Here is a 20,330-nt window from a genome sequence, read left to right as displayed (position 1 = left end):
TTCGCTTCGTTTCATATATATATATATATATATATATATATATATACCTGAACGGGTTCGAGTCACTTTGTCATTGAATCCGATCCGAAGACTTCACTTTTCCACACGAATGGGTGAATCAGTTTGAAGCCCAGTAAGCAATTCTTAACGCATAAAATAATCCGACCCGTTTCCATCCTTCGAAAAACTACTCGTGGATTCGCCCTTCCCACCATTGTTTCTGTCGCGAACACGAACAGTGCCGACATCTCGCAGCTTCCTCTCACCGCGCCCGACGATGGCTCCCAAGGAAACCCTCTCCATCGTAGGAGGAATCTCCCTCTTTCTCGCTCTTGCTTCCCGTTATCCTTTTCAATAATTCTAGGGTTTTGATTGCAGGAAGTGGCCGAGGATGCGGAGGAGGAGCTGGAGCCCCTTTTCAACTATGGCCGCGTCCAGCCCGTGGATTTCCTCTCCTTCGAAGGTGAGTGGTCGCTTCCCTCGCTCTCTCTCTCTCTCGGATCCACATGTCTTTAGGGTTTCTTCTGTTCTTCTTCATCCTCTTTCAAATTTACTGGACTTTGCCGCAGATGACGCCTTTGATTCCTCCCCGATCGTCTCCAATGGCAAGCGTAAGCGGGCCTCTGATCCCACCGTGAGTTGCTTCCTCATCTTTGAACTCTGAGGCTGTTTAATATCCTTTTATTTTGGAGGATTCTTCTTGGGGGAACTTTTGCATAGATTTGAACTATTTTGGGTGGAATGTAGGAGCTTAAGGCAAGGTCCGGTCGCGAAGCCATGGTTGTCTTAGACGATGATGAAGAAGATTTGAAGGCGCAGGAAGACGCGGATTGGTTGCCTCTGCCGCCCCCTAGGGTTCCAAGTTCAGGCTTGGGACTACAAGAAGATAGCACTCTACTAGAACTGCGGTCTGATTCGATCCTTACTTATTTTACACTTCGGATATGTAGTTTTTCCTAAAAGGTTGAGTTCGGCAATTCTTTAGCAACCATTTGCAAACTCCGAATGAAGTAGGTGATATTTGAACTGTGGGTTTTTTGTTGATTTTGCACAAGGATTAGTGATGTTAGCATTCAACAAAGCATGGAATTTTTAGGAGAGATCAGTCCGAGGAGAGTACATAGCAGATGGATGTTTTATGATGTGAATGAATTGTCCCCTATTTTTCACATTTTTCTCTCCTGTTTCCTTCATGCTACATATAGACTGTTCTGAGTTTCAGTATTAAAAAGGAGAACACATATTGGATGGAAGGTTTTGTATGTAAATTGTGCTTAGATCACTTCATAATGAAGTAAAGGGTTCTAGGGTATTTTCAGTTTTCTTACAACAATTTCAGGAAATGTCTTGGAATTGTTGGGAGTTGCTAAGAAGAAAGTTTCTAGTATTGAAGAACCTTCTTGTCATCTTCAGTTTATAAATTTTGCCTCCTCCAATTTATTAGTTTTAACCTAGATCATATATTTTTTTCAAAAATACATATTTCGTATATTCAGTCATCTCAGTTTCATATGACTCAAAAGATTTTTCTCTGTGCAATGAATAGCTCTCAGATCATTATTTTATTTCTAATCTTATAATGATAAGCATAAAGTTGAAAGTTTAATGGACATGAACAAGAACACTCATCTATATCCTATGAGTTCATGAGAGACAATAAGACATTCAGCACATGTTATTAATGTAGCTTGTTGGTGTCATCATTTTTCTTAGCAACTCAAGTTCCTGAAATATGAATTTTGAGTGGTCTGCTGCAACTCATTTTGTCTTAACTACATTATTATTTTAGATTCTTACAGTTGTAAAAAACCTTACTATTTGATTCTCTCTATTTCTTCCAACTTTTTTGTCTACGATGCAGAGACCTTAGGGATTAGTGATTATTGCATAGTAAACCTATTTGTCAGTTAAGATCTACTATTAACTCCTGTCATTTGCAATCATGTTGTTGCATGCAAATGATCCTTGTTTGACTTGCCAATTCATGGAGGTTTTAACATTTTTTGTTCTCTTTCACTCTCTCTTTTGGTTTTTCCTTGAAACTCTGTGGTTAATATGTAGGTTTCCATACTTGGATAATGAATTTGTAATGTGCATATGCTGTTGTAGTGCCATGTTATCTTGCTGATGTTTTGATGCTGCTAGAACTTGTATGCTACAGTTGTATGCCTATGTGTGACTTGCACTCCACTATTTCAGATTTTCCATGATAATGTAGTTGAACTGTTTTATACTTTTATTTGTAGATTACATAAGCAGGAATTAGCATCACTTGCTCAATCTGCCCAAGAAGTGCTGCAGCAAGTGGAGGAAGCTGCAAAAATGGAACATAATAATTCAGGAAAATCTGTTGAACAACTGCCAAAACAACAAGTTCAAAGACAAAAGATAGTTATATCCATTCAGGACAAAGAAGGACAAAAGCAATTCCGCATTTACACGGTATAAATTTATGATTTTTTGGCTAATTATGCTATGAAATTAGGGGTTGTCGCATTTTGACAGTTTATACTTGGTAGATTTATTACCATGCTGTTCTGCAGTGAAGAAATGGAAGTGTTATATGTAATTAAGAAAGCTGTAGGTTGCACATGCTAAATTTTCTTAAAAAGTGATATTTGGATATTGTATATGAACAGAATCAGCTATTAGAGCTCGGATTTTCACTTCCATTATAGTTCTGATAAATCAACTGTGAACATTAGATTGACAGACATAAATGCTGAGTTCGACAGTGAGTTAAAATACTGTTCAATATATAAGATTGCTGATTTTGAGTATTTAGTTTGCTGTTTATATTGTTCTGAGAGCTATTTGCTGGGTCAGATCTTGGAATGAGTAGTCCAGGCCTGGCATCCAAAGGTTTTAGCAGGGAAGCTTTAACACTGGGGTAGGCTTTTAGTGGACTTTGTAGAGTATCTTGCCTATTATGTCTTCAGAAGCTCTCAGATAAGTTTCAGTGAGAAGAAAGCAAAACAAATATAGGAAATAGTAAAACAAAAAGGAGGAAAAAGAAGAGGAAGAAGATGGAGGGAATATCTCCAGATCTATTTTTAGAATACTTCACATATTGTCAACACATTTGCAAAATTAAAAAGGAGCTCCTATTCTTTTGTTTTTCCAACGCCTACCGACCACTGAACCTAGATTACAAATTTAACTAATCAAGCTAGAGACCTATATTACAAATGTACCCACCACTGAAAACTTTGGAACTTTTTTTACTCAGAGACCTAGATTACAAATTTAACTAATCAAGCTATTTTGCATTCTCAAATCAAATTGATGAAAGCATTTAGCTTATGCCTTCTTCTGTCAAAATTTAGGAGCTTGTGCTTCCTTCCATAATATGTTGAGAACTCATTGTGCTTTCCATCATTTGGAAGATTCTTTCTAAAAGTGAATGACAACTAAAACTAATTATGGTTTAATAGGACCAATATTTCTCCTAGCCTATGTTGTCACTATTTGTCGGAATCATTTTTGTTGTCATTTTGCATAAAATTTTGTCTTTATGTAGTTAAGAAACAAATCTAACCTTAGAATATAGTGCAATTTTCAGTCATATGGTTTGTTTCTCATGTATCTTCCAGTCACATTTGTTGATTTGGCATGTATCTGTGCTCATATATGGTTAATGAATGACCTTTGTGCTAAGGTTCTTTTGTGTAAACAAACTAAACGAATCACCTTCTATTATTTTAAAGAAAAGTCAAAGGTAAAATATGTACAACAGTTCCTATGGGAAATTATTATTCTATGTACAATGCAATCTAGTATTCAGAGTTGGTCACTCAGTCTACACCTAAGTTGGCCTATCTAAAACAGTGACCCTGTGCAATTTTTCAAAAAATAGAAATTAAAAACAAGCCTGCATAATGTTCCTGAAAATTTTTCAGGATTCTTAGTTTCACCTTCCAAAATATGGTTTAGTGTGATGGAGACAGACTCAATTGAAATGCCCATGCTCACATCCTGGGAAAAGGGTGGTTCATCATGACTTTGGATAAGGCCTGCTCCTCCAATATTATTTGATGAGTTGAAGTACCATGTAGATGAATTTCTACTAAGTTTAATGTAGTTCAGAGGAGGAGGTTCCGGAAAAAAAAATTTTAATAGCCAAATGTCTGATGCTCATTCCTTGCTGTTAGATCATGCCCATTTTTTCCGTTCTATGGACTGTGGGGTTTGCCAAAAGGAGTATGTGCTCTTTGTTTGTTTTCTTAAATGGTCGATTGAATGTAAAAGAACCCTCTTCTTTTGATCAGACAAATAGCATTGAAATACACTTGCCTTTGTGCGTGCATAACAAGCCATTCTGCATCCATTGCTTAAATCCAAATGGTGTCTAAGCTGAGCAAATTGGTGTTGATTAGCTAAGCCGTTTGTGCAATATTTGTCCTGCAGCTCCTCTCTTGAATAATCTGCCACTTGGATCACACTTTGCTTTTTGCTAACAGAGGTTTTAGTTTTCTTGTAATCTTTTTTCCCATTCTATTGTTATTTATCTCAAACCAATTATTCACTGAATTCAGCTTCATGTTTTTTATTCTTGGATTTTGTAGTCATTGATGTGTCATTTATTCTTTAGAACCTAAGCACCAGTGTGATCACACAGTATCCCTGTTTTGTCCAGGATGACAAGTTTGAGAGGCTCTTTAAACTGTATGCTGAGAAGGTACAGGTCAAGCTTGATAATCTGGTCTTTTCTTTTGATGGAGATAAAATTAGCACAAATGCAACACCCGATAGCCTTGGCTTGGAGGATGACGATATCATTGAAGTTCATGTGAAATCGCAATAGAAACCAGGTATTATATGATTTTAGGTGCAGAACTTAACAGAGACAAGGAGTGGTTGATGACCCAAGGTGTTTTATGTTAAATGGGCAAAACTATTGTTTTCCATCCCCCGGTATATTGTGCAAGTTGGACGTATATATGTACAAGACTCTGAATTTTGTAGATTCTGAACTCTCAAAAGTAAAACATATGAGCTTCCACCTGTCAATACTTTTACCTTTCCTACTCCACCCTCCCCATTGTGAATTAATGAATGATGCAGCTTTTGTATGGACCAATATATAATGAATTGCATGTTTATTAATGTTGGATCATTGTAATGAAGGTTGGTCAGCTGTTGTTTTTTGTTCTTTATATTGTATGTAAAAAACTGAGCCTGTTGTTGTCAAGGTCGTTTCCAGGGAAGCTATCAGGCTTCAGGATCCACGCACGTTTGACTTCGTCATATCTTGGTGATCAAGCAAGTCAAACTCTGGGGAAGTTCGGCCTGGCAATTCTCAGAGCTCCAGAATTGAATCAGATTTTTAAGCTTTCGGTAAGCTGTACTTCTATGTGTGTGTGGATGCAATCACTCTTCAGTTTGCCTGATGTGTTATCTTTTACAGTATCAGATCATTCTTGTCGAACTATCGATATTCTATGTGATATCGAAGGTGTGTGTTTCTAAAGCATCAATGTTATCCTTCATCGTCCTCGCAAGATGTGTTAACTGAGATGGATGGGATTGTCGAACAGAGCACTTTACTTTTGCTCATTGTGATTTGATGGACAGGACTCACCACCATATATGCTTGCTGTGTTTTGCTCTTGCGAGAGCGAGGGGCCCGAGTTAGTTAAAGTTTTGACGGGGAAGCAAGCATGATGGACGATATCTGGTGGCTCAAAAGGTCGGACACTTCCACGCAAAGCAAACATAAGAATTGCCGATATAAATAAATACGCACGACTGTTATTGTTCTCTGTAACGGCTGCACGTTCGTGATGTCTTTAGGGAGACGGAGGAGGAGATCGTATTCCGTTAGCGGATCGTTTCGGGCAACCCCGGTCTCCCTCGCACCGACCTCAGCACTAGACACTCCACCCCTATATATTCTCCTGTCTTCCCCTTCACATTTCTTGAAACGCCTCGTTTCCTCTCTGTCTTCTCTCGCCCTTTGACGAAGGTGAGACATCGCTCTCTTCGAGCTCTGTTACTGCTTCCGAGTTCTTGGTGATGTGATCCGTCTCTTTGCGCCGGGTATTTTATCTTTGTTTTGGAGGATTTCAGTACATTGGTCTTCGTTTGCGCGTAGCTTGATGAACGAACCGATGATCCTGCGTTCGCGTCTCTTGTTGGTCGTTTTGGTTTTGGATTTTGGCGCACATTTAGTTCACTTGAATTGGTTTGTGGTAGACCGGGGAGTTCTTGTTGTAGTCGTTTTCTCTTCTTTCTTCGATCTGACGAGAAATGCGATCTTGATGTTGAGCAAAATTAATGGTTTATTTGATGTTTTATGGTAAATGTTTCTTGATTTTATGGGTTCCGGTCTCTTTCTTGATTTCCTGTTGCTTAGTTTCTTGGTGTTGTTGTGGTTGGTCTCCTTAGCAGAGAGATCGATGCAGCAAGAGGTTGTTTCTCCCAGCAATGGCGACCGCCTCGGTTCTTCGATCACATCGCCGTCATACGTTTCACCAGATCGACGGCCCCAGTCCCCCGTATACTTCAACTGTGGTGGCGATCTCCCGTACACGTACCCCGTCTTCTCACCCGAGGACAGCTTGGCGCTCTTGAGCCCTCTTCTCCCCGCCTCCGGCTCTGTCTCGATATCCCCCTCGTCGGTTTACTTCGATGAGGTGGAGGCCGCCGCCACCGCCACTGAAAACCGCCTCTACCTGGCCCGACTCGCCCTCCAGTACCAGGAGATGACCGAGAACTACGACCTCTGCCTCTCCCACCTCCGCGACGCCGCCGAGGAGGTTGAGTCCCTCCGCCGCGAAAACGCGAGCCTCCGAGCGGCCAATGTAGAGCTTACAAGGCGGCTCGGTCTCCTCGCCGGGAAGCACGGCGGTCGTGTGACGATATCCGCGGCTGCGGCACTGGCTGATGAGTTCCGTGGACTCAGCGTCGCCGAACCACCGCCCGCCGAGGAGAGCCCCACGAGCGTGCTCGCCTTCCAGGAAAGCGTCAGTGGCTGCCAGTTTACGAGGACGCCGGTTGTCGAGAAGCGGGTCTCGCTGCCTAAGAGCATCTCGATTCGGTCCAGTGGGTACCTGAAGCTGAACCCGGGCGGCGGAGCCACTTCGGCTGCGAACCGCAACGGCCGGTTTCGCCTTTCCAACCCCGTCATGATCGGCTCGGTATGCATACGATTCCCCCATGCCTCATAAATATCTTGTGAAGAACTTTGGTCTCTTTCTACATTTTTAGGCCGTTGGTAAGAGTTGGTGCCTTTACTCTGCTATCTTTTCTGCAACTACTTGAAGATATGCTATATAACTGTCGGAGTGAGATGTAATAAAGTAGAACACATATTTCAATGTAGTGCTCCCGATCATAATCATCGGACGGCTCACATGATCGTATTGCATGTAACAGAGCTCAGTGATCTAGTGATCCTTCTAAAAATTTCGGAGTATATTTTGATGTACTATGTAGAAGATCTCAGTGCTCATCTCATATTTTACACTACAAAGCTTGTCAATCTTGCAAATCATATGTAACCATAAAGAAAAAGAACAACTTAGTAATTCATGTACTTAAATAGTGCTATATGTTTGATCATTGTCATGGATGTCTCTTTACTCGTATTTATCGTATATAGTTAAGCAAACTTCTGATATCCATTTATGATGATAGAACCAGGCAATCGTTGTTTCTGGCTATATACATATTTACTTCGTTATCGTCTATGCGATAATATAATTCTCTTTGATTGATTGGGAGCATGTAACTTAATCTTTTGTTTGCTTAACAAGAAGCAGCAGCGGGTGTCCGTGGGAGGGGGAAGCACCAATAAGAAGGGCGAAAGAAGCAGAGGAGAGGACAAAGAAGAGGAGGGGGAGGAGGGGGGCGGCGGAGCAATGGAGGTGGAAGTCTACCACCAGGGAATGTTCAAGACGGAGCTGTGCAACAAGTGGGAGGAGAGCGGGGAGTGCCCCTACAGCGACCACTGCCAGTTCGCCCACGGCATAGCCGAGCTCCGCCCTGTCCTCCGCCACCCCCGCTACAAGACCGAGCTCTGCCGAATGGTCGTCTCCGGTGGCACCTGTCCTTACGGCCACCGGTGCCACTTCCGCCACTCCCTCTCTCCCTCGGACCACCAACGCCTCCTCCTCCGCCCTCAGTAGAGATTGCTGTTGTTCCTAAATCCTACTCAAAACATACGTAGCATGGCAAACATATCCTCTGACCGTAATTAATGACAATAAATAAAAAAGAAACAAAAGCTTACCACAAAAATGAAACATTGAGTACCGAAGTTATGTTCTCCCCCTAACCAAAATTATTACGAATGCTGAAGGAAGAGTAGCAGATTTAATCCGATACGAGTTGGTGTGAATATGCATAAAGAAAGCAGGCGATCCCGTATGGTTCTGTTTGTAAATGGCTTTTGCTCTGGATATGTTTGCCTTAGTCAATAATCAATGTGTGTAGATGTAAGTATGGCATAGAAATATATGACTCATTGTCTAGTGAGGGTGGAACAGAACTGATGGAGTGATTTCTTGGTCTTAGTTTTCTGGATTTTGGTCTGGTTTAAATTTCCTGTGGAGAAAGACTGGTGGGATCGTAGGAGCTGTTTCCCATTTCTCCTTTTCGATTTTCTCTCTCTTCTTATTTCTTTAATTGCCTCCACCAAACTTTTGTAGTCATTGAGATACATGTGGATGCCTTTTGAAGCAACGAGTATTTGTCAATCGTCTTCTTTCTTTCTTTTTTTCTTTTCTTTTTACCGTTTTCTCATCGTTGTCGCCTTTCCCTTACTGCGAGAATTGCTAAGCAAGAAATCATATGCCAATCCACCAGAAAGATTGGGCAATGTGCCGCTTGATGGGTTGTGACAAATTCTGTGCCGAAATGATCATAAGCTTCCAAACATTCAATACTTCCCCTGCCATGACTGATAGTTGAGCCATCAGAGCAATAAGAGAGAACAAAGTACTAACAGATTCTCTCCCAGTGGCAGTGGCTTATTGGAAAATATTATTATAACAAAATAATTTTTTTATATATTAAAATACTTTTTTATTAAAATATCAAGTTATCAAAATAAATATTAAGAATAACAGTTACAAAGTGAAACACTAAAATTTTTACATGAAAAATTCAATGCGAAAAAAATCACGGAACCGTAGACCACTTTAAACTTTTAATATCATCAATAATAATAATATATTTATAGTAAATCTTCCCTAGAATAACCAGAGGATCGTAATAACATCAAAAACATAGATCTTGGCTCAACATTAACATATCATCATCATCCATAGATAAAATATTAGATCTCACGAAGTAGGTATAGTTGAAAAGCAATTTAGAGAGGATAAACTGTAGATCGGTACCATTAATATTGTAGAGCTTATTGCAAGGATTCTTCACATAAAATTTGAGCTAAAACCAACGAAGTTTAGCCGCTCGATTATCTAACAAAAACCTCAAAAACCTCAACTTTTTTCTCTCCTTGTCTGTCTGTTTCTTTCTCACGTTGTCGCTGCATGCACTCACGCACTTATTCGCTGCTCTTATTGTGCATGTCTCTATAGTTTTTTTTTTAATAAATCAGATTTAGGCTTAGTGCCCAAATCATCCGGCCCACATGTGGTCTGGACCAACAATTCTTCCCCTCCAGCTCATATGGTGGGTTGTACTAAGCCTGCTCTTCATCTATATGCTTCAAGGTTCTCTTTAGATAAAGACTTTGTCAACATATCTGATTCATTCTTATTGCTATAAACTTTTTCCAAATGTAATTCTTTCATCTTAAGCACATCACGAATCCAATGATATCTAACATCAGTATGCTTGGATCTAGAATGGAATGTGAAATTCTTGAAGAGGTGAATGTTACTCTAACTGTCATAGTAAACAGTATATCCTTCCTGTTTTAAGCTCAATTCCTATAGACTTTTTCATCCATAAAGTTTCCTAGCAGGCTTCAATAATTACTATATATTCTGCTTCTTGATAGAGCAACACAATTCTGTAACTTAAATTGTCAAGAGACTGCTCTCCTGCAAATATCATCAAGAATCCCGAAGTGGACTTCCTGGAATCAGTATCACCTGTCATATCTACATCTGTGTATCCCTCTAGCATAGGTTTATCACTGCCAAAACATAAACACAACTTGGAAATACCTCTTAGATATCTTAATATCTATTTCACCATTGCCCAATGTTCCTTACCAGGATTAGAGAGAAATCAACTGATATTTCCAACTGCATAAATTATATCTGGCCTATTACAAACCATAGTATACATTAAAGTAACTATTGCATATGAGTAAGACACTTTAGACATTTCTTCTTTTTCTTTCTCACTTATAGGACATTGTTTTGAACTAAGCTTGAAATAACCTGTAAGTGGAGATCAAACTGTTTTAGCTTTACTCATGTTGACTCTTTCAAGAACCTTTTCAATATAGGTCTCTTGAGATAGTCAAATCTTTTTGTTCTTCCTATCACGAAGAATTTTCATACTAAGTATTTATTTTACCGATCCCAAGTCTTTCATGACAAAAGATTACTTAGCTCTCTTTTAAGCTTTTTAATTTTATCAACATCATGGCCAATAATCAGTATATCATCAACATATAGTAGAAGAATAATGAAATCATCTGAAAATTTCTTTATAAACACACAATGATCTGGTTCTATTATACCATTGGCTCATCATAAAGGAATCAAACTTATTATACTACTGTCTACGTGCTTGTGCTTGTTTGAGTCCATATAAGCTTTTTCTAAGCTTACAAACCAGATTATCTTTTTCTTTAACTTTGAAACCTTTTGGTTGCTCCATGTAAATTTCTTCTTCTAAGTCACCATGAAGAAATGTTATTTTTACATCAAGTTGCTCAACTTCTAAATTTCAGCAAGTAGCCAAACTAATAACAACTTGGATATAAGACATTTTCACCGTAAGAGAAAATATTGCTTCAAAGTCAATACCTTTTTTCTGATTGAATTCTTTCACAACTAGTCGTGCGCCTTGTATCTTTATTGTGAGCTATTATTTTCAGTCTTCAATTTATAAACTTATTTATTTTTAAGAACTTTCTTCTCTTTAGGCAACTTTATCGAGTCATAAGTATGATTCTCAAGCAAGGATTTTATTTCTTCTTGCATGGCTTTAATTCACTCATTCTTATACACATATAGAATATTTTCTTAGTAAGTTTCTAGCTCTGCCCCATCAGTAATATACTCATATTGAGGATATCTGGTAGATGGTTATCACTCTCGTGTATCTTCTCAATGAAATCTTAGTTGGTGGTGGAGGTGTTTATTCAGTTAGTTCAACATCATCAACTATAGGAGCACCATCATTGACATTCTCACCACAATCTTCTTGTTCATCTCCCTCATAACAATCATTAACTACAAGTGAAGGAGCTGGACTCAAACTCCACGGAATATAAATAGAGGTTTTTGGCTTCTCAACATTATCACCATCATCAAACAATTGGTCTTTAAGAAATACAATATCTCTGCTTCTAATAATCTTCTTATTTATTGGATCCTATAATATGTACCCGAACTCTTCATGCTCATACCCCAAGAAGATATATACTTTTGCCTTATTATTAAGCTTAGGCCTCTCATCTTTGAGAATATGAACAAATGTTTTACACCAAAAGACTCTCAAGTGATTATAAGATATATCATTTTCTTTCCATACTCTCTCTGGAACATCACCTTTTAAAGGAACTAACGAAGAAAGATTTATCAGGTCAATTGTAGTTCCTATAGCCTCTCCCCAAAATGACTTAGGTAACTTGGCGTGGGAAAGCATATATTGAATCCTTTCTTTAATAGTTCTGTTCATCCTTTCTGCCACACCGTTTTGTTGAGGAGTTTTAGGAATCATTTGCATAAGTCTGATATCATAGAACCTGCAATAATTCTTAAAAGGACCTTTGTACTCGCCACCATTATCTGCTCGAACACACTTTAGATTTCTGTCAATTTCTCTTTCAACACTGACATGAAATTCTTTGAAAATATCAAGTACCTGGTCTTTATATTTCAAAGCAAAAATCTAAACTTTTCTAGAATGGTCATCTATAAAAGTAACAAAATAAAGAGCACCTCCAAGAGTTCTAGTTTGCATAGTACATACATCAATATGAATCAAATCATTAACATCTGATCTTCTAGATATGGATATGTATGAACGACAGCTCTATGTATTTTTTCAGCTAAGTAATGATCACAAGATTTAAGAGATATACCTTACAACTCTGATAAGAACTATTTTCTAGCAAGAGTTTGAAATTCCTTCTCACTAATATAACCAAGTCTCTTATGTAAAAGATCTATACTTTCACACTTCTAAATTACATTAATCTATTTTTTGTGTAACTTAGCTTCCATAACATAAAAAGAATTTAGCTTCTTTTGTTTTACCATAATTAGTGAACTTTTAGTGAGTTTTCATTTACTTTCACCAAAATAGTGTGTAAATCCCTCGTCATCAAGTCTGTATGTAGATATCAAGTTAAGACGAATATTTGGAACATGTCTGACATATTTGAGTATCAATTTGCTTCTAATACTGGTCTTCAAGTAAGTATCTTCAATACCCATAATCTTAGATGTACCGTTGTTTCCCATTCTGACATTACTAAAATCACCAACAGTGTAAGATCTGAAAAAATTATCATGAGAAGTAGCATGAAATGAAACACCAGAGTCAATTACCCAGTTACTGTTCTGAATTGCAAGACTTATACAACCGTCATCACAAATAATAATAATATCACCTTCAACAGTAACTGTATTGATTTCTTTCTCATTTTTCTTCCTTTCATTCTATTCTCGCTTCCAAAACCTACACTCTTTCTTCATGTGACTTGGCCTATTACAATGGAAACATTTGATATATCTTCTAGACTTGAATCTTCCTATAGAATCATGTAGATTTCTACTATGACTTCTTCCATGTTTTTCTTATTTTTCAGTAATAAATGCACTTGAAGAATATTCCCCCTGTTTTTTCCTTTTGGCATCTTATTTAATCATATCTATAGTTAGAGTCTCCTTTAGCGTAAAGTTACAAATTGTCTCTATATATATTTCTCAACTTTCTTTCATCTCATAATCTATATTCATTTTCATAGCAACCAGCTTATTTACAGGACTCTGAAATAGGCTTACATGCTCAACAATGTTACCATCATCTTTATACTTCAAATTTATAAGTCTTCTGACGAGAGAAATTCTATTTTCCACTATTTTTTTTATAAAAAAGTTCTCCTTTGCCAAATAACATCAACTTTGGTTTGATCAGAAATATGCTCATACAAATTTATGTTCATCCATCTTCTAATATAGGCAATAGCTTTTCTATGTTGAATTTCTCATTCCTCATCTTTCATAGTCGAAGGTTCATTTTTAATCTTGGTGGGCTTATATAAATCTTTGCAATAAAGTAAATCTTTTATCATATACCGTCAAGTGGAATAATTCGATAAGTTCAATTTAATTATATCATATGACTATTCCATTTCAATCACATAAGAAAAAAACTAGCACCAAATAACTTATTGCTCTGATACCATTTATTAGGAAAAACTATTATAGTGGAATAATTTTTTTCCCTCTTTGTATATCAAAATGGGTTCCTCATCAGAATATCAACTTGTTATCAAAAACAAATATTAGCCAGCGCAGCATAAATAGTAGAAAAATAAATCAGTTGTAAAGTGAGATACTGAAATTTTTACGTGGAAAACTTAATGCGAAAAAAATCATGAGACCACAGTCCACTTCAAACTTCCACTATCACCAATAATGATAATATATTTACCGTAAATATTCTCTAAAATAATCAAAGGATCACAATAATATCAAGAATATATATCTTGGTTCAACATTAATATATCATCATCATCCAAGATAAATTTCATGAAGAGAAAATATTAGATCTCACAAAACGAGTATAACGAGAAAGCACCTTAAAGGATAAACTATAGATCGATATTATTAAGATTGTAGAGCTTGTTGTAAGAATTCTTCACAGAAAATTTAAATCAAAACCAACGAAGTTTAGCCGCTCGATTATCTAGCAAAATTATAAATAAAAAAAAAATTCTCTCTCTTTTTTTTTCTCACGCTGTTCGCTGCACGTACGCACCTGTTCGCTGCCCTCATTGCACGTCTCTACAATTTTTTTTTCTTTTTAATAAATCAGATTCTTTATACGGGTTAGACCTAACCATTCTGCATTCTGCATCGTAAAGTAAGGTATAATTGTGTGTATCGCTTATACTTTTTCTATCTGATTGTAAATGTATGTGAGTTTCTGCTTCCCACGTCGAGGTTCATATTATGATCGTATAACGAATCAGTCGTGAAACAAACAGTAGGGGAACAAGAATTATAAAACGGATAAAAACTTCATATTTTTACCATTTTATGGATCAAAGATGGGTTGAGATAGTGAATTGCACTCAAATATCAGTTTTGGCTCTTCTTGGTTTCCCGATTAAAAGCTTAATATCATACCATTTATCAAAAATAGGATTATTGATTTATTATTAAAATATTTAAGCTTAATTATGCCCTTTTGATATGAGATTAAACAGGAATGAGCTGAGTCAGAAAATAAAAAGATTATATAAGATGTTGACACCCACTCAAACTCTCAATTGACATTGAAAAATTCATTCTTACGTCTTCTTTTTTATATTTTTATACAAGGTATCGGTACGGGCAATACGTACCGACCCGATGGTATATCAATACGTGGACTGCCTGGTATAGTTATAGTGCTATAGTAATATACTGTAGCACTACTATAGTGCTGTAGTAGTACTACGGTGCTATAGTAATGAAAAATAAAATAAAATTATTCGGTACATTAGGGTGTATCGCTTGGTACGTCCTGATGTACCGCTCGGTACACTGATACCGTATCATACTGAGCCCGGGTCAAAACGTCGGTATGATATGGTATGACGAACCTTGCTTTTATATATACACATAATTTTTTTACACATAGAATATATTTCCTTAATATATCAGGTTAGAAAGACTAATCGCTTATGTCATCTTCTTCTTAGAACGATAATATGGTAAACATTTCTCTACTCGACTTTAATACGGTCCATTTTCACTACTTATCTTTTATTATCTTAAGACCGTTGATTTAGCGTTTGCTAAACGTCATTCTTGACCTCTTCAATCATAGGAAAGAAGAGAAAAAAAAGAAGAAGAAGAAAAGAGTAACAATATATATATATATAATTTTTATTTTTATTTTTATTTTGAGAAGCAACAACTCCGACCAAGAAAATTGATGCCCAAGGAGCCAAGAAACGGCGGGTTTGACTAATCTATGTCCATAAGAATTGCCTTTTATTCTTCTTTTATGGCTAAAGATCAAAGAAAACAATGACTTCTAATTTTGACTACTAGTGTGGGTTGAATTCGACTCATACCTCAATCCAACTCATGCCATGGATATGGAATATGTAGTCATATTTCTCATTCAAGGCCATTGTCTACTGCAACCATTGAAGGTGCCGCCATGGAGCATTCTACTGCGAAGAAGACCATGTCCTCCATGTTAATGGTGGCTCTCCTCTTCTCGGCGCTAGTAATCTCTCCATCGCAGTCGAGGGAAGTCCCAGTTCATGTCCACCAAAGCACAGGTATGGATGTTTTCTTGTTGGCTTTCGAGAGTCATGCATAGCTTTGGGGCTTATCCATGGCGTGATAACATGCAAAACGTAGGTGGGGATGATGCTGCGAGCACGCGACGACTTACCAGGCGCGTGCCCTTCAAACCACCTCCTCCGGCTGATAACTCCGGGAACCCATGCGGTTGTGGGCAATGACAGAACCATCTCGGAGGCGCTTAGAGTTGAAGAAGCAAGAAATTGATATGTAGATGATTTATGTGTATGCAAAGATGATATATGTTTCGTGAAAAAATGACAAAAAGTGTGATTATCAGAGTGATAATTATTAGATTATGTGATCCTATTTAATTAGATAAGATATATTATAGATATGATTGAATTTTGATTATGATTATTGATAGATAGGAAGAGAGAAGAAGGATCTAGTTCTATTTACAGTTTGATATCTGACGACGGAGGTGCTTGTATATCAGATAGGTTTAATCTTTTGAACAACAATGAAAGGTACGCATCGTAATATTGTTAGATCTAATTTATTTGATTTCAATTTTAACATAAAAAAAAAAATTTCGTATTATAAATAGCATGATTTCAGATTTTATACTAATAATAATAACATATGAGGTGTCCTTTGCAGCAGATACAATTCTCTCTCTAATGCTACTGTGGTCTTAGATTACTGTGAACAGAGAGTGCCTGTTGGCTCAAAAGATGGTGTTGCTTTTCTCTGTCTGAGGCTGCTTGAAGATACTTGGAGCAGAGGTTTCTTGAGATGGGAAAGGAGGGAGGTGTAGCTGAGGCTGAAAGGGAAGAACTTAAGATCAACATATCCAATTGACTTCAGCTTTCCGATCTAATTGCAGTGACCTCAGATTTCACACTTTGTTAATCTCAGACTTCACCTCAGAACAGTCCTTCCCGGAACTCATTCCTGAAGACTTGGACCCATCAATCAGCTTGGATTTGGTAGCATGCTCTTCGTTCTTGGAAGTGTTCAACATTTCAGCAGTGCAGATCCGCCATGTGCAAGCAAGCATTCCAATCAAGATTTCATCATCATGCCACTTTCCTCAGAACAGTGGAGTAAAAGAAAAGGACACTTGTGTAGTGTGGTGGGTGAGAGAGTTCATATACAGTCAGATGCTTCCTTTTCCACAAAGCACATGCTCACCATTCTGGATTTCTCATCTTTCTTGACATTATTTATTCTCTCTCTCTCTCTCTCTCTCTCTCTCTCTCCTTACTCCAACTTCTTGAGGATCTATTCTTATTTGGGTATCATCAGAATGATGCCCAGGAATGAGTTCCTCGGAGAGAGAAATTCTTGTTAATCCTGTTGTCTTTAGCTAACCACAGATTCAGTAATCTCAACCTTTCTAGTCAGTTCTGCGTCAAATGTGTTGCCAAACTTCTTAGATTGAAATGGATATTATGTGAGGCTTTCAGCATGTATCCTCCCTCCCCTGTTGCAATGTCAGTGGTATGGTAATCCCTACTGTGCTCCTCCTCTTCAATGCAACATAGAGGAGGAGATACATGACTAAGTGGAGTTCTCCTGTCGCAAGCATCAAGAACAATGCAAACCGAATCGGATTCAAACGAAGCCATCACAGAAAGCAAAATCTTCAGCAAGTACACAGGTTTATTGAAGTCTTGGATACTAGTGTTGGTACTGAAACTACAAGGAAGTGTAAGCGATGCATTCTTAGCATCAGACCATTCCTGTAGACTTAGAATGCTTCTCTTACATTCCATCTTAACCCGAGAAGAAAAGAGAAGACAAAGAAAACCATGCACACCGACAGAGAAGAAGACATTGATACAGTGAAGAAGAGATGATAGACACAGATCTCGGACCATAAACCTCAATTCCCCGCAGCCACTTTATACGTGCTCATGCGCATGATTTCTTCATGTGGCTTCGAGATAATGCCACATGCGAAGCCAGGCTCTCCTCTTGCGGCGGCATCTGCATCCACCACCGGCATCACCAACCTGTGGCCAGAAAACCTTAGCCTCCATCAAGGAAAGAAATAGGAGACTTTGGGCAGCACAAATAGTGAGGCTTAAGTTGTCATAGGCTAGCTAAGAGAAAGAGATGGTGAGGACGAATAAAGGAAGTTGGGTAGGAGACAAAGAAAAGAAGGTATAAGAAGGAATGAGAGAGAGAGAGGGAGAGAGAAAGAGAGGGAACCAATTGTTTTGGACCATAGTGTGTGTATCTTCAAGGATTCTGGGGTTGGGGGTGGGAAGCATGTTCGTGGGAAATGCAAAACGCACTTGCTCAGATTTCAAAGCACCGTAGAGAGAGAAAGAAAGATGAGCATACCAAAAGCAATAAACTAAACCATGAAAGGGAGATTAGAAAGGAGACTGCTGTTGACCGAACGGCTACACAGTAGAGAGCTTCCTCCACTACGTTCATGCTGCTGATTTGCCGCATGCATGCCTCACTAAGTCGATGGCTAATCTCGGGCAATGAGTTGTTCTTCGCTTCGAAAAGGATCTCCGAAGTAATTATGTAGTTTAGTTCATCGAAACTTGAGATGTAGCTGGTCTTTGGGAGTTGCATTGCACCTTCTGCCCTCTCTTGTTTGACTAGGTAGAGAGAGAGAGAGAGAGGGGAAGAACAAGAAGAAGAAGAAAGATCATCAAAATCTACAAAAGATAAACTCAAATATAACCTAAAGATTCAGCATCCTCCTCTGACCTGCATCAACATGAACTCATTGAGGCAGATGTCAAACAAGGAAGATAAATCTATATCTTCACAATATTTAGTGGATATGAACATGTATACATGCACGCAGCATGAATGTGGCTACATAATATTGTGGGAGTCAGTGGGTCAGTCAGCATGAAGACGGCAACATGGAGGACAAGTCTCCATCCCAGTACGAAAGGTGTGCAATAGTGGTCAAACTGATAGATTCCCTCCTTTGTCGGGGGGGGCTTTTCTTGGGTCAGTCACTCAGGCCACTCCACTCATGCGTGTTCTATTGCTCTCTTCATCCGACACCCTCTTTCGATATCCAAACAAATGCTTCTTAATCTCCACCTTTCAATTTACATATATGCATATATATATATATATATATATATATATATATATATATATATATATATATATATATATATATATATATATATATATATATATATCATTGGAGTTAATCTCTTTCACAATAATAAGTTGATTGTTAGTTTATATATATATATATATATATATATATATATATATATATATATATATATTACAGTCCATAGAGACAAGAAAAAAGGTAATAGTGTTTTGTTTCAACTAATTTGTGGATTTGGGCAAAGGCGCGGACGAATTGGGTGATGTAAACAATCATTGGATGCCCGATGGCCCCCACCAGAAGATGAGGCCTCTGGAAGCGAGCCACGTGTCCGACCGATGCCGGTTGTGCGGTCGACAGGGTGGGCCTCCAGAACCGCACGCGCTCACGTCGATGGAAGGTGGGGATCGGTGTCCGCCCTCTCCTCACTTTCATGTTTCCCGTTGTGGCCACGATTATATATATATATATATATATATATATATATATAAGCGAATTTTTAAAATAAAACCAAACTTTGATAATTTCTCAAATAGAATCCTAATTAAAAAAATTCAATAAAATACTCCTTTTTAAAAAAATATTGTATCCCTTTAACCAACCCTTGCCTGTAGCTCGACCCCCAATAGCCATCTCTTCTCCCCTCCACTTGGTCGAAACTATCACTTGCAATTCTTGCACAAGAAATGACGGGGTGCAAAGGATGTCAACGTCTTCTCTTTTCTTGTTCATGGTTGACAACGTGAGAGCAAGGGTTGCCTCATCTCCTTCCTCTCTTGTGATTAATGATAAGAAAGGACTACAAATAATGATACTGACACATAAGTCATCCGAAGAAAAATTCATGAACTCCAATGGCAAATGAGCTTATGATGAATTCGACGAGACAAAGGGGAGGAGAGGTGGCTATGGCCCAACAAGAGTATAAGGACGATGAGTATCGAAGAAAATATATGATGATGATGTAAGAAGGAGATGATGGTGGGTCTAACTAAGATAGGGGTAAAACAATAATTCACATAGCCACGAGAGCCCTACAATTTTTTTTCAAAATTAAAGAGACTATATATATATATATATATATATGCCCATGTTTATGTCAACATCCCAACAAGCATCCACATCGCATCGACAACATCATTCAATTTTATCTTAATTTGATAGCGATCGTGATATGGGATATAAAGTGACAAGCTCACTCTTGAGATTTTTATAATAATAGTTAAAATTATAATATTGGTATATAAAGTGACATATGGATCGATACCATTATCATCCAAAAAATATAATAAAAAATAATATCTATTGATTGATATGGGAGATATGACACATTGATGATCATAACATATCACACTTCCCACTTGCCAAACCACTCACAAACCTCTCGTTGCTCATCTCTTACTCAATTGAACGCATGATTTGATGACCCATTGATGATCAAATGACATATAATCCTTTTTGAAATTTATCAATAATCTATCGCATTATACAGGAAACCTTTTTGGATACAACCGAAGCAATTTTCATAAAACCACAAGCCGTCAACTTGAGACATATTTGGAAGTAAATCTCCATTAGCTTCGAAGGGCTCTATGTATAAT

General features: G+C 37.8%; 2 protein-coding genes across 3 annotated transcripts; both read left to right on the top strand.

Moving 5' to 3' along the window:
• Positions 1-172: 172 nt before the first annotated feature.
• LOC135609851 (uncharacterized) lies at positions 173-5,106 on the top strand. Its single transcript, XM_065103567.1, has 6 exons — positions 173-304; positions 379-463; positions 570-634; positions 748-908; positions 2,247-2,442; positions 4,637-5,106. Exons 1-6 carry the CDS (start codon positions 278-280, stop codon positions 4,802-4,804), a joined length of 702 nt encoding a protein of 233 aa, XP_064959639.1. The 5' UTR covers positions 173-277; the 3' UTR covers positions 4,805-5,106.
• Positions 5,107-5,825: 719 nt separating this feature from the next.
• LOC135609849 (zinc finger CCCH domain-containing protein 9-like) lies at positions 5,826-8,331 on the top strand. Of its 2 annotated transcripts, none has more exons than XM_065103566.1 (3): positions 5,826-5,965; positions 6,391-7,139; positions 7,764-8,255. In XM_065103566.1, exons 2-3 carry the CDS (start codon positions 6,399-6,401, stop codon positions 8,127-8,129), a joined length of 1,107 nt encoding a protein of 368 aa, XP_064959638.1. In that variant the 5' UTR covers positions 5,826-5,965; positions 6,391-6,398; the 3' UTR covers positions 8,130-8,255. The 2 variants fall into 2 exon arrangements, with proteins under 2 accessions (XP_064959638.1, XP_064959637.1); XM_065103565.1 differs by having other exon boundaries at positions 5,834-5,965; positions 6,388-7,139; positions 7,764-8,331.
• The last annotated feature ends 11,999 nt before the right edge of the window (positions 8,332-20,330 follow it).

The sequence above is a fragment of the Musa acuminata genome, chromosome BXJ2-4 (assembly GCF_036884655.1).
Source record: "Musa acuminata AAA Group cultivar baxijiao chromosome BXJ2-4, Cavendish_Baxijiao_AAA, whole genome shotgun sequence".
Lineage (NCBI taxonomy): Eukaryota > Viridiplantae > Streptophyta > Magnoliopsida > Zingiberales > Musaceae > Musa > Musa acuminata.
The sequence above is the reverse complement of the archived record's forward strand: the minus strand, read 5'-3'. Positions and strand labels throughout refer to the sequence as shown.

Excerpts from the sequence above, each read along its gene's own strand:
- LOC135609849 (XM_065103565.1), top strand. The coding sequence starts at position 6,399 with ATGCAGCAAGAGGTTGTTTCTCCCAGCAATGGCGACCGCCTCGGTTCT. Across the intron at positions 7,140-7,763 it reads ACCCCGTCATGATCGGCTCG|CAGCGGGTGTCCGTGGGAGG; the intron begins GTATGCATACGA and ends AACAAGAAGCAG.
- LOC135609851 (XM_065103567.1), top strand. The coding sequence starts at position 278 with ATGGCTCCCAAGGAAACCCTCTCCATC. Across the intron at positions 464-569 it reads GGATTTCCTCTCCTTCGAAG|ATGACGCCTTTGATTCCTCC; the intron begins GTGAGTGGTCGC and ends ACTTTGCCGCAG. Across the intron at positions 635-747 it reads AGCGGGCCTCTGATCCCACC|GAGCTTAAGGCAAGGTCCGG; the intron begins GTGAGTTGCTTC and ends GGTGGAATGTAG.